The sequence below is a fragment of the Seriola aureovittata genome, chromosome 16, assembly GCF_021018895.1.
Source record: "Seriola aureovittata isolate HTS-2021-v1 ecotype China chromosome 16, ASM2101889v1, whole genome shotgun sequence".
In the NCBI taxonomy this organism is placed as follows: domain Eukaryota; kingdom Metazoa; phylum Chordata; class Actinopteri; order Carangiformes; family Carangidae; genus Seriola; species Seriola aureovittata.
In genome coordinates this window covers 20,198,418-20,213,024 of record NC_079379.1, presented here as the reverse complement: position 1 = coordinate 20,213,024, position 14,607 = coordinate 20,198,418, and the positions used below count along the sequence as shown (strand labels likewise).

Below are 14,607 nucleotides of genomic sequence, written 5' to 3'. Positions count from 1 at the left end.
CAAACGGGCAGAGCCACATCTGTTATTAAAAGATGCCATTTCATTTCATCTCATAGCACATTACAGGAGGTAGGTGCAGGTAAACACATCAGGGTCACTGGCCATTCAGTGACATAATTAACCATCATTTATTGGAGAATCCCTGAATAAGATTGATTTCAAAATCATAAATGGACTTAAGACTTTAATGAAAAATATATTGCTCCATATTGATTTTGGAGACTGAGTAAATATGGACATTAATCACAGTGCAACTTGCAAGTTATCTTGTTTAATTCAATTACATGTATGTTCACGTATACATATATGCATATTAGATTAGATTAACTTTATTTATCCCACAACTGGGAAATTCATTTACCACAGCAGAAAATAAACATCTATAGAATAAAACATCTATGGAAATATACAACAAAAATATACCAAATATACACTAATAAATACAATATACACAATACACACGATATGTACATGAAAAAGTGCAAGTTTGCACATGGTCAGGAAGAGCAGGAGTTGTGGAGTCTGATTTACATTTGCTTTTAATTTATGTCATTTATATGCTTTCATGTATTTGTTGTAACCATTTTTCCCCTAGGGTCCCTGAGAATGAGGATCCAAACACACAAATGAATAAACAAATAAAAAAATATTTTCTAGATGAGGTTGCAGGAAATAAAATCAGAACAAATAATGAACCTGAGTTTACATCACAGTAACTGATTCCAAGATCCTTCCATTATATCAATTAGAATAATATAAAATCTGAATGCTTTGTGGGGTGTAGAAATTCTGATCCCACTCAAATCCCTCTGTGCGCAGGAAACACTTAAGATGTTTCCGAACATTATCTATAGACTTCTGTCTGTTCTCATCTGTCCATATCTGAGATGTTGGTTGTACTTGCCTTTTAACTTCATTCTCATTTTTCAGCAAGTTACTCAGGCTCTCAACTTCAGCACAGTTGCCATAGGCCCACAATTGTTTTACATCTGTGCACAAACCAAATAAATTCCCACATGATCTGCATGGAGGCATTTCATCTCCTGTGCTGAGGCTAAACGCCTGGCACCTGACACTCTCTGGAAGCTGGATTGTTCCATCAAAGTATAATTTCTTGGTCTTGCCTGGATAGTAAGTCATGACTGCATCAGCTACATGACTGTCCCAGGCGCTTAAACAGGAAGCAGCCACTATGATCTTCCCGAGACGACGGCCAGAAGTGGACATGGAGACTCCATAGTGTTGGGCTGAATCTGGGCCCTCGGTCTTCTGAGAGACACAGATGGTAAACGAGATGAGATTTTGTCCACGACCCCTGGACATTCGCATGATGATGTCTTGGAGCATTTTTATTATTTGGTTTTCATTCTCTTGTCCAATCAGGCGGACAATCTGCAAGCAATAACAAATATTATCAAGCTGCTGTTATCACCACAAATGCAGAATTATCCAGAGTCAAGCTTTGTGTTGGTGAAATTTACTGCGGCACGTTAATCATAAACTGTGACATTTCAATATGTTTAAGTGAGGTAGCAAGTCCTTACAATTTTACAAACTGTATCATCTGTTAACAAAATATAATCTTACCATGTCTAACACACATGAAAATGGACTCCGCTTGGGTAGACGAGAGGAATATTGGAGAAAAGGGTTTGGGTAAAGTTCCCTCAACCCATTCAACATCTCCTCATCACTAATAATATCCTCTGGGGAATACGATGGCTTGTTGATCTCCCCCAAAAAGAAGATGCTGTGAAGAATCTGAATGGTCAAAACACAGGTCACACACAAAGAGATATGATTTCCTGAGGTGTATATGTTTCAAAACACACGGACCACGCCGTACATTATGTCCAAAAACTGATTTGTCGCCATCAGACATACCTCATCCACTAACATCGTAGAATCTTCTGGAGTGTGGTTACTCAGTTCCAGCATTTCTTCAATGATTTTGTAGGAATTTGTTCTGAAAACATTCTCACTCTCCACAAATTCGTCTCTAAAATAACAAACATGAGTTGGTTTTAGAGAATTGAAAAGCAAAATGCACCAGGAACTACTCGTGGACGAGTTGACTCACCTTTCAGCTCTTCGTTCAGCAGCCTGATGTAATTGGAAATAATACAGGACATGTTTACAACAGTTACACATTTCACTGATAATTAGGAAAATACAATTTAATCATTTTGATATGAAATATTGACAAAGGAAAGCGCTTCGAAGCAGCTACTCACCATCGTAAGTAATCATAAAAGAAACTAGGAGAGAAGTTAAGTCCCTCCCCTGATTCAAACTACTTCTGCTCAGTTTGTTTCCTTATTGTGACGTAAAACCAAATTGCGATTAACCATGTGATACACCATTATTAGATATAAATATTTGGCAATCACTGAATGACTCCACAAACAGAATGATGAGATGATTATTGTTCTACAGTAAGGTTAGTACTAACTGGTTTTTGCTCACAGCTACGTGGAGCGGCAGCAGAAACACACACACACACACACACACACATACACACACACACACACACACGTCAGATGCTAAACTCCTGAGATGAGTATGGTTCCCTGACATTAAAAGCTGTTTACACCAAGAACAGAAAATACAACAGAACTCCAACATGAATCCAAAATATATCTTTATTTGTTAAGCAATTCATTTCTTCTCTTGTGTAAAAGGATCCGTGTGTGACAGGATGTCCGTGTATTTAGGCATGGCACTAAACGCATCGAAAATGTCACTGAGCTAAACTGGAGGAAGTGAAGGAAGTGAAAACAGCACCCTGTGCAGCAACAACTCCTTTGCATGGGGGAAAAGAAACTTTCAGTCGTGCAAATGAGGGACAAAACCTACAGCTTCAGTGCTGCAGAAAAACCCGTGGCTTAGGTGGTGCAGCAGTTTTCAGTAAACATTGGAAACATTGCAACAGGAAACATTGTTTTGAATTTGTTATTGGTTTTATTTATTTTTTTATTCCCTTGTATGTCTTTAATCTTGTGTCTTTGTCTTGTGCAGAAACTTATTTTTGGTTCAACGGTCCACCTTCCTGTTTTGAATGAAAATATTTTTATTGTTAAAGGCAGAATTGGAAAAATGACTAATTTCTACTCAACACTGAATCCTAAATTCCCCTGCTGCTTTAAAAATGTGAGTTCACTGAACTCAGGTTAAACCTATGAATATAATAACTTTATTTTATGAGTTTTGAAAAATGTAAAACTGAGTTAAGTTAACTGAACTAGAGAAAACAAGCAGCAGCTACTGAGGCCATTTCATTACGTTTGATGATTACAATGCAGGTTCATTACCCCAACATGGCGGGTGATGTTAAGGAGAGGTCCTGGTCCATAGTGATACCAACACACTTCTATCTCAAACGGGCAGAGCCACATCTGCTATTAAAAGATGCCATTTCATTTCATCTCATAGCACATTACAGGAGGTAGGTGCAGGTAAACACATCAGGGTCACTGGCCATTCAGTGACATAATTAACCATCATTTATTGGAGAATCCCTGAATAAGATTGATTTCAAAATCATAAATGGACTTAAGACTTTAATGAAAAATATATTGCTCCATATTGATTTTGGAGACTGAGTAAATATGGACATTAATCACAGTGCAACTTGCAAGTTATCTTGTTTAATTCAATTACATGTATGTTCACGTATACATATATGCATATTAGATTAGATTAACTTTATTTATCCCACAACTGGGAAATTCATTTACCACAGCAGAAAATAAACATCTATAGAATAAAACATCTATGGAAATATACAACAAAAATATACCAAATATACACTAATAAATACAATATACACAATACACACGATATGTACATGAAAAAGTGCAAGTTTGCACATGGTCAGGAAGAGCAGGAGTTGTGGAGTCTGATTTACATTTGCTTTTAATTTATGTCATTTATATGCTTTCATGTATTTGTTGTAACCATTTTTCCCCTAGGGTCCCTGAGAATGAGGATCCAAACACACAAATGAATAAACAAATAAAAAAATATTTTCTAGATGAGGTTGCAGGAAATAAAATCAGAACAAATAATGAACCTGAGTTTACATCACAGTAACTGATTCCAAGATCCTTCCATTATATCAATTAGAATAATATAAAATCTGAATGCTTTGTGGGGTGTAGAAATTCTGATCCCACTCAAATCCCTCTGTGCGCAGGAAACACTTAAGATGTTTCCGAACATTATCTATAGACTTCTGTCTGTTCTCATCTGTCCACATCTGAGATGTTGGTTGTACTTGCCTTTTAACTTCATTCTCATTTTTCAGCAAGTTACTCAGGCTCTCAACTTCAGCACAGTTGCCATAGGCCCACAATTGTTTTACATCTGTGCACAAACCAAATAAATTCCCACATGATCTGCATGGAGGCATTTCATCTCCTGTGCTGAGGCTAAACGCCTGGCACCTGACACTCTCTGGAAGCTGGATTGTTCCATCAAAGTATAATTTCTTGGTCTTGCCTGGATAGTAAGTCATGACTGCATCAGCTACATGACTGTCCCAGGCGCTTAAACAGGAAGCAGCCACTATGATCTTCCCGAGACGACGGCCAGAAGTGGACATGGAGACTCCATAGTGTCGGGCTGAATCTGGGCCCTCGGTCTTCTGAGAGACACAGATGGTGAACGAGATGAGATTTTGTCCACCCCTGGACATTCGCATGATGATGTCTTGGAGCATTTCTATTATTTTGGTTTTCATTTCATTTCATTTGCAAGCAATAACATATATTATAAAGCTGCTGTTATCACCACAAATGCAGAATTATCCAGAGTCAAGCTTTGTGTTGGTGAAATTTACTGCGGTACGTTAATCATAAACTGTGACATTTCAATATGTTTAAGTGAGTCCTTACAAGCAAGTTTTAATATATTATATATAACATACGTGAGCTCATACATGAACTTTATAGAGAATTTTTTTAATGAGAATTACTACCTTAGTTGTATCATAGCACCACAGCTCGTTGTCTGGCGATTCTGAGATTCTCCATGAATGAGGACTTTTTTGACGTCACCAGTTTATGATGCTCCTCGTCCAACCTCCTCCCCACAGGACCCTTCCTCGCGTCTGCCCAGTCCTCCTTTGTCTACACACAACAGATGACACAAAAAATGGTCGTCAACGCCCACACGTGCTCAATCATCAGGGTAAACAATCATAAATCCTGCTTGTTTCAAGCAAATGACTGTCGCGTCTCACCATATGTTTGAAGGCCTCCCCGTGGTAGTAGCTCTTGGATGCTGGATACTCTATTCCCTCCGTCCACAGCTGCTGCAGGCTTGAAGCCACCAGATGCAGCTCCTCTCCATCGTAGGCGTACAGCTTTTTGTCCTCGCAGGTCATCAGAACAAGCTGGTCACACGGATACGAGGTGCCCTCCACTACACCTATAACCTGCATCGTCACTGTCTTGGGAAGGTAGAATTTTCCCCACCCGTTCACCTCATCTGGTCTCTCTCTGTAGATGGTGTCCTCCAGGTCTCCTATTATGAGTGTGGCATCTGCTGGATTCTCTAAGGATATTCTCTTGCCTTTACATTTGGAAACACAGGCTAACAGCCATGACAGGTATGCTGGACCTGCAACACACCAAACAAGAGCAGTTTGATGTAGGAGATGGAAAATACTTATGATAGCAAGGTTTTTATGATGGCGTGATGCAAAGATGAGTGAGCTCTACCTCTTCTTCCGTTTTGGCGTGGGAAATAAGACTCCCCAAACCGCTGAGCTGCCGACCTGAAAGGTAGAAAAGACAATGATCTTGATAAAGTTCACAGAATCAGAGCTGAAAAACAGAACTGATGCTCACAGTGGTATTTACTGGACCACTGGAAGAGTAATATACCATAATCATGATGACTGTGGGATAAAACGAGTATGTAAAAGTGGCAAAATGGTGACTTGGGTCAGCGTAAGAATAATCACCCTGCTGACATCTGAGCACTTTAAATCTAGACTCATCTTTCCGCCTTAACCTTCAGTTTGTTATCTAATCTTAGCGCTTGTCCTGTAGAGTATTTGCCCTTAAGTTTACACATATCATAGCACCACTTTCAGCTTCTGTTTGTGTGTATGAAGTGTGTGCTTTAACTGAGTCATAACCTGTATATTCCTTTCCCCAGGATTATGCGTGACTTTGGTTCGTGGTTCCTGTCTGTGCTTATTCACGTATCTTTGATTCAGGTCTTCATCCAGGATGAATAAGCATAACTTCTCGTACGTTGGTGTCCGCAATTACGTTTTCTTCTTGTTCCTCCCTGTCTCCTCTCCCTCTGTGCAAATGGTGGGGAGTAATGGTGAGATCTGAATCACTCATTTCATTATCCAACAACATTTTATTGATTATGCAGGTTTTCCTCCTCCACGAGACACAAACAGCGTGAGCTCTGTTTCTCATTGTCATCCCATTTCTTCTGGTCTCTTCCCCCTCTCTGGGAATAATATCTCGAAGTTTTCACTTGCGTGTTGAGTTGAAGTCCGGCCAATTTCCAGGTCTTTGTGGCACAGAGGAGGTTTTGTGGTCCAGGTCCTGGTCTTGGGGGCATCTGGAAATGGCTCAACATCTTCATGGCAAACTTCTCATTTCAATTAATTCAATTCATTTCAACTTCTTGTACTTTATACTTACTTAATATTACATGTATGTTTACGTAATATAGTCAGTCTGTTCCTCCTTCTGAAGTTTCTCTTTTTTCCCGTTACAGGTTTCTTGGAGGAGTTTTTTTTCCTATTATCTAACTTGAGGGTCTAATTATAGAGGGTTTCTTATTCAGATTTTACAACTCTCTGATACAAATTTGTGATTTGTCAGTGTGGGCTAAATAAAAGCAGCACAAACAAAACTCCATTCAGCTTCATTGTACTGGCGTAGCGTCACATGATTCAGACTCAGCCTCACTACGTAAAGAAAACTGTCTGTACGGCTCAGTGCCACTAAAGGAAGTGAGAAAATACTGGGGCTTTTTGTGAGTGTGTGTGACATTTTAAATCATACTCGTTACTACCCACCTCTGCTCCCCAGGTATCTTATTATTTGTTAATGCCCATTTAAACTTCCCTGAACAGAACAAAGAAAGGTTCTTACAGGCAGCAGTTCGATGAAAGGTTCTCCATTCTGACTCTCTGTCACCTAGAAAACAAAATGTGTATTGTTAAAAGTAGTGGACAACAAATATGTAATTTGAAAAAAGACCTTTACTCAAGTACTGAAAATACTGATCCTACAATGAGGTAATATAATCATATTACCACAGAATCTGACAATTCACCTAAATCTGCCAGATGAATAATAATAGAAATACAATTAAGCACTGTAATGCATGACTGTCCTGCTGGACTAATTACTAAATGTGGGCGTATACCTGCAACATTGCATGACACACCCTCGTATTTTTCCGTGACTGTCTTTGTGAAGGAAGGAAACCTAGGAAACCTGTGATCACTGCTGCTACAAAGTCCAGAAAGGCTTTTTATACATTTATTTTTCAAATACTAAGCACATAAAATATTCGTATGCACAAATTGTTATCGTAATCTTTATCGCATTATTTTTTTTTAAATTGTTTATTTTGGCGTAATTTCCTTTTTATGTTTTTTTTTATGTTGTTGTTGTTTTTTAGGTTTTCACGAATAAAATACAAGTTTCGTGAATCTGAATCCTTTACAAATGTGGGTTTAAAAAAGAGAAAAGAGAAAAAAGATTTTAGGCTTCAACTGCGTAGTGGCGCACTTCATTTCTCTTCCGCGGCGCAACAAACAGTCGCGAGACACTTCCTCGTGCGAACAGCCGGAGTCGAGACACGAGACGTTGTTCTGCCGCGTAGTAGGTTATTGTCTCAAATGTGAAAACGGTACTCACATATAAGACTTTTAAGCTTAACGTTTGAAAACAATGTTTAGTAAACTACACGAGAGGCACACAACTATGTAGATAATCTATGTTTTCCATAATGTCGTTGTTAATGTTAATTAATTTAAGTAGATAAATCGAAAGAGTGACTTTAAAAAGAAATCCATAATCACTTATGTTTATCAATCAAACTGAAAATAGAGGTATTTACCACAGCTGAGGTTCTGTAGTCTTCTGCGACCTCACAATACTTCGTACTTATTATTATCGGTCTAGGGTGTTATCGCTGACAAAACTGAAAGAGAGGAGGGCTCTACGTGCGTAACAGCTCGTGCGTGGAGCCATGATGAGACGTATCGCCTCCCTTTTCTGAGCTGAACCAGAACTAGGTGGAGTGTCCTGGAGGGGGAGCTGTGGCGGTGACACTGGCTGCACATGTAACACTTCGGGAAGATTTTGGACTTTCTCCTCACCTAAAAAATCCCAGTTTGTCTGTTTAATCTAGTCTCCTACATTTATTTTCACCACATTTCTAATTTAAATGTCTTTTCTTTTTCTTTTTTTTTTTTAACTATTTAATGCTCAATGTGTTTGATGTTCACTTTAAATTAAATAAATATGTTTTAATAAGTTAAAAATATTGTTTGAATGTGTCAATTGTATATTTAAATGTGTTAAAAACATATAGGCATTCAGTTTTATTTTGAAAACGATGAAATTCTTTTCAACAACCATATCAGGTATGGATCGAACCAGTCTACACACGTATATTCAGTTTGTTTTGCCAGGTATCAGGTGGCTCCATGTGATCCATGTGATAGGTTATTGCCTGAATAAACGCCTATCTGTAGATGTTTGCTTGGGCTGTCAACATATTCACATTTCTATTTATTTTTTGAGACTGAGTGTACAAACCTATTGATGAGGTTGTTCAGAGTGCGACACCTGCTGGTCATTTTTGTGCTTACTATGGGTTATATAGAGTCTATGGTTATATACCTTTTTTTCTGTTGAGAGGTGTTGAGAACAGACTTTACTGTCCACAGTACATCCTACAAACTGCTTTCATTTCATATTCAAAACAGATACGGTCACTCAGCTGCGCATGAACAGGCCAGACAAGATTGTTGTAATACTTTATAATCTATTCATCAGCAGAGTATATAAAAAATTAAAGCGGTACATTCATTTGATATGAAAAACACCTATCGTCATTGTAGGTCATAAAAACAAAAATATGTTAGGAGAAAACCTAAAGAACGACCAGTTTCTGTTTTCTGCCTCTGTCAAAAAACAAAAGGATAAAACATACTGGTCCTTCTACTATAAATATGTCATTATCTTCACTCGCTACCATGACTAGTCTAAAAACTATGTTGACATGGAGGCTAGTTGTTGCAACCAAAGCAACCATGTTGCTATAACATGCTGGGAATAAGTGGCAAAATAAAGTTACAGCAAACGCCAAGTCAAGTCGTCGAGTATGACAGAAAATAATCATGCAGAGTTGAGGAAGTAAAAGTAAAGACAAGTTCAAGTAAATGTAAGCAGTCCCTAAGGTTTGCTAATTTTAAATGCACTTGTATAGCCATTACCAACACAACATTAATATAAATCGTTCCTTTCTTCTCTGTTAGAGGTTCATTTTTGCTTAACTCAGTGGTATTCCACAGTGTCAGTGAAGGCAAGATGAGAAAGTTTTTGTCTGGTGGTCTGGTGCATATTTTGCATCGTATTCAAATTACTTTGTCCACAGCTTCAACATAGTAGCTTATTTTTTTTTAATACCGACGGGCTTTATTAAGACGCTCATGCAATAATATAGAATCTACACCGACTGCGCATGCGCATCCAGTTGGCGGAAGCCGTATGTGCGGCAGGCGGAAGCTCTAACGTCCTTTCTGCTCCCGGACTGCCATCATGGTGAGTTCGCCATGAGGGTTTTGGCATTTCCAAGTCGAATTTCTTTACATAAATCTCACTGATCTGGAACAATAAGAGTCGTGTGTGTTGGTAACACACCAATACGCATATTTGTGGAGTGTTTGATAAAGTCACGCACGTTTTAAGTATTAAAGTAGGGTGTATAAGATGTCGGCTCTTGCGCCGCAATACAACGTGGTCTTTCAGGCTGAGAGGGCCGAGAACTGCTCGGTGAAGCTAACCCGTTTCACTTGTTTTGTCTTCACAACACCGACTGAAAACGCGCGTTTACGACGTTGTTCAGCTTAAAAACACGTAATGTCCAGTGTTCAATGTAGTCCCATTTTTGTGAAGTCGTTAGCTTTAGCATTGGCTAGTTAACGTTAGCTAGTCGAAGCATTATCAACTGTTGCTGTCCATTGCTCCAAGCCCGGGAGCTCCACAGCCTCCACACTGACCTGCTCGGTTGTCCCAGATAAAGAAGCTGTCTCGTGTTGTGTGTCTGCCAGACAACGTTTCAATTTTTTTTTTTGACGTGCTGTTGCCCGGTGTCTTTCTCAGGTGTTCAAGCGTTTCGTTGAGATCGGCCGTGTTGCCTACATCTCTTTCGGACCCCATGCTGGCAAGCTGGTGGCCATCGTAGATGTCATCGACCAAAATAGGGTGAGTGCTCCTTTACACAGTGTATTGATAAGTGTTAGCCATGCTTTCAACTCGATGATATTGATTGTTTCTTGTGCCCCGTGTTTTCCAGGCTCTAGTTGATGGTCCCTGCACAGGGGTGAAGAGGCAAGCCATGCCCTTCAAGTGTATGCAGCTCACAGACTATGTCATCAAAGTACCCCACAGGTGAGTAGGAACAATGGTCAGATCATGCCACCAAAAATCTTGCAAAAGACATCATCATCTGAATGAATGTAGGGACGTATGTATAAGAGCTTATCTGTGAATATCTTTGTCCTGTCCTATCATTTTGACCTTTTTTTAAGATTCAACTAAGATTTGTTGAATGCATTTTATTTATTTATTTTTTTTTTAGATCAGGACACCCATTAAAAAGAGAACGTCTACTCACCTGTTTCTACCATTCTACATACAAATTTGTTCATCTGTTAAAAAATCTTTTTAAAGCTTCAGTCATTACGAACAACACAGCTTGCAAAAATGAGAAGACCAACTGCAGTCACAATATCTCACATGATGGTTTTATCATTGTGCTCAAGGGTAGATTTAGACTCCAAATATGTACCTTGGTGCATTCATTTACCTTGAATGCAATGCCATCGTTTAACAGCTATGAACAGGACCTGAGAGGTCCAACATGAGTCTTTTTGCTGTAGTTGTTGTAGAAACGTGTTTTATATGTGATGCAACATTAATGGGTGGCTCTATTGTCAGTACTTACTGTATGCTATGGTTCACAGTGCCCGCCAGAAGTTTGTGAGGAGAGCCTGGGAGAAGGCCCAAGTCAACGAGAAGTGGGAACAAAGCAGCTGGGCCAAGAAGATCGAGGCAAGACAGAAGGTAAAGGCTTTGTTTTAGCTTCTAGACATTATGAACATGTGCGTTTGATCCCAGAGGGTTTTATTTTAGAGTGCAGAGAGAACAGTCACACTTGTTAGCATGGGATGTATTATGTTTTTTTAAGACACGATACAGCTGTTACTTGAAATTTTTTAGTTGTTGGAGGGTTTTGGTCATACAGGATCTTACTGTTATTTATTTGACTGCAGATTAACTTTATTATTCTGTAAACTGTAGGTAAAAATGTTAATATTATTTTGGGGGAATGAGTATACACTGGGATTTTGTTGCCAAACATAGCATCAGTGTTTCTTATATTGTTGTTCTAAGCCAAAGTAGTCATGGGGACAAAAGTTGACGATGGATAGGTGAGGATATGAACTTCTATCTCACCTGAGTGAGTAATCTCAGCTCGGGTGGTATTTAGCACGGGTAAAGGATTGCACACTCCTAAAACCTGACCAACGCAGTGGTGGTTTTTACCAGATGGGAACTGGTGAAAGCTGCAAACTAATTTTTGAGCCCAGTACACAATGTGCAACCAGCTGATATATATCACTTTAGCGTTTGATGGCAGCAGCATTTGCATTACCTCACACATTCCCAACCCTAATAATACCTTACTTCTCAGGGAAAAGACAGGTTTTCTGTTCTTCCCTAGCATTGCTGTCTGTTACTTTATTTATGAAGCAAATGTTTGTGTGAGGCTGATCAGTCACTGTCAGTTGTTGGACTGAGCCTGACAGGTCCTGATAGCTTCTAGTCTTTTGTGATTAATTTAGGTGCTAGATGAAAGTAAAAGCGTGCTAAACATCTGACCCGTGATGTGTGAAATACTGCCTCTGCTCTTTTTGCCATAAGGTTGTTTCCTAAATGTGTTAATTTCTCAATGTTTTGAGAGGCAGTGATTTATTTAGAGAAGGCAACCCACCGCTTCCTCCACAGCAATAGTAAACTTTGCATAGGTTAACACATCTTTTTCATTGAAAGTGTGTAGTACTGGTTGCCACCACTTATAAACTGACCTTAATGATAATTGCATACATCCCAACATATCTTCAAAATAGTAAAATTAGTTAAACTATACCTTAATACACCTGTCCCTCAGTAAGAAACATTATCACAGCGGCTGGCAGTGGACAGATTCAATGCTTCCAGCTCTTGGGTTGTGTAACTGCAGCACAGCCACTGTTCATTGCCTCTATGACAAAGTATCCAGAACTTGACTTGGGCTTTAAGACAAAAAAAGTAAACCACCCAGGTTATATCACTGACCTTATCTTCTCGGTTATCTTTGCAGAGGGCCAAAATGTCTGACTTTGACCGCTACAAGGTGACGAAGGCCAAGAGGATGGTAAGTGCAACAGAAACACAAATCACTTGTTCGGGCGACTTTAATTTATACAAGATCAATAAGCTGAGTCCTGGTTTAATACAAACAAGTGAGAGGAGAACATCCTCAAAAACATACTCTGAAAATTTGTAAAGGAAGAAAAAGTGCTTATGTCTTTACACAACCGTTATTCCTCAATAATTTTAAATAATTTGTACCATTTCTTAACTTGTTTGCCATGTTGAAATAATTGGCAGTATGTTTACTCTTCTTCCCTGTTGATATCGATGCTTTAACCGTTCTTAACGATTCGGTTTCTAATCTTTTCTGAGCTTTGTCAGCATTAGCTGTTGCAACAACAAAACTAAGCCCCCATGAGCAAATTAATTGGTTTTCTGTAGTTGAATATAAGAAAGTGCTGTGTTGGCATAATGTAGTTATATCCACTTTGAGAGCATGAGTGGTTTAGAGAGGCCAGCTCTCAAACAGACCCTGACTTGCACTAACTTGCACTGTGAGAAAAAGCCTGTTAAACTGGTGTTGGATACAGCTCTGTTGAATGTGATCAGTGTCGGTGCCTTTTCACAGATTGCTGACTAAACGGCTGCAGCCAATAATTTTAATGATTGGTGGGTTTGATTTAATTGCGCCAGTGAGTGAGCGTTGGTAATAGTGGCATTGTCTCTGCTCATTCTTTTGGCAGGCAAATGAGAAGTGATTCATTTTCCAAGCTGCGGCCAGTGACACTTGAGTTTAAAGTGTCCATTACTCCGTGTGAAGCGTGGTGACCCTGCAACAGTCACTGAGGATTTTTTTTTAATTAACAAACTTTTTCTCTTTGTTTCTGCAGAGGAACAAAATCATCAAGCATGAGGTGAAGAAGCTCCAGAAGGAGGCAGCAAAGAAGTGAACAGTTTTCACAAAATAAACTTCCTGTTCAATTGTTCATCTGAGTTCTCTTTTCTATGGCAACGTGACAAAGCATGTAATGGCTCAATTAGAGGTTTTTCCACTATTGGTGTCATGTACTATGAATAAACTGTTCAATATGAACTTCCTGAGAATCACATTTCTGGAAAAATGACATAATATATTTAAGTTAAGAATAATGGAGAATGTATTCTTTGAACTAACACTTTCCTCTGAGTGATAAGTGATATTTTGTGACTCACATCAGAGTCAGTAGCTGCACCTGTGCCTCGTTGGACCTGGTGTCTGCAGAACTGAAGTTGCTCGTATTTCCCTCGGGGTTAAAACCTTGGACCTGTTCTCTGCTGGATTTCTATTCAGTTTTACTGAGCAGCTGGCTTCACATAGATTCAACGTTGAATTAATTGTTGCTCACTTTAACAATCCTGAAACCGAAGATTTTGTAGTATCCACAGATATTTTGTAATTTAAAACAAAAGAACAGTAATTAAAAAATAAACCTGGGAAAAGGGTTTCTCTTACCCTATCCCATCCATTAAACTTCTCTATCTTTTTATATATTTATATAATACTTTGAAATACTACAAAGGTGCAAAATATAGTTTGTCTTCTACCTTCAAGCTGCAGCGTTTTTCATTTTAAGATTCTTTTATATATTTTTAAAACACATCGAATCTTGTATAAGTGAGGATTATAGATACTCTCATCCGGACACATTTAATCAGAATAAAATACGAGGCATAAAGAATATAATGGCAATTGGTGAAGATGGGTCACCTTGATATGGCCTAGAAGCTTGTATAAAGGGGCCCAGTCACATTTCAATGTTTGAGACAGCAGTTTTCTTCCAGTATGTGAGTGTGGATGTAGAAAGATCTACTTCGCATTGTGTTTATTACCTACTTTGCTCTGCCTAACTTCGTCTTGGCCTATGACTTAATTTCACCAGGATTAAGGATTGATTTACAATCCACACAAAAATGATCTACACTACAGCCCTGGTAG

The 14,607-nt window shown here is 38.8% G+C and overlaps 2 protein-coding genes across 6 annotated transcripts; one reads left to right on the top strand and one right to left on the bottom strand.

Moving 5' to 3' along the window:
* Window positions 1–255: 255 nt before the first annotated feature.
* Window positions 256–8,241, bottom strand: LOC130183837 (uncharacterized). Of its 5 annotated transcripts, none has more exons than XM_056399564.1 (6): window positions 8,104–8,241; window positions 7,128–7,172; window positions 5,724–5,779; window positions 5,243–5,622; window positions 4,979–5,129; window positions 256–1,392 (listed from the first exon to the last, which is right to left on the bottom strand). In XM_056399564.1, the coding sequence occupies exons 2-5, from the start codon at window positions 7,154–7,156 to the stop codon at window positions 4,989–4,991; spliced, it is 606 nt and encodes a 201-aa protein (XP_056255539.1). In that variant the 5' UTR covers window positions 7,157–7,172; window positions 8,104–8,241; the 3' UTR covers window positions 256–1,392; window positions 4,979–4,988. The 5 variants fall into 5 exon arrangements, with proteins under 5 accessions (XP_056255539.1, XP_056255535.1, XP_056255536.1 ...); XM_056399563.1 differs by lacking the exon at window positions 256–1,392 and adding an exon at window positions 3,632–4,642; XM_056399562.1 differs by lacking the exon at window positions 256–1,392 and adding an exon at window positions 3,632–4,645 and having other exon boundaries at window positions 8,104–8,236.
* A 1,519-nt stretch (window positions 8,242–9,760) lies between these two features.
* Window positions 9,761–13,618, top strand: rpl14 (ribosomal protein L14). The gene is made up of 6 exons (XM_056400200.1): window positions 9,761–9,815; window positions 10,377–10,478; window positions 10,570–10,664; window positions 11,240–11,339; window positions 12,640–12,693; window positions 13,523–13,618. The coding sequence occupies exons 1-6, from the start codon at window positions 9,813–9,815 to the stop codon at window positions 13,580–13,582; spliced, it is 414 nt and encodes a 137-aa protein (XP_056256175.1). The 5' UTR covers window positions 9,761–9,812; the 3' UTR covers window positions 13,583–13,618.
* Window positions 13,619–14,607: the final 989 nt, after the last annotated feature.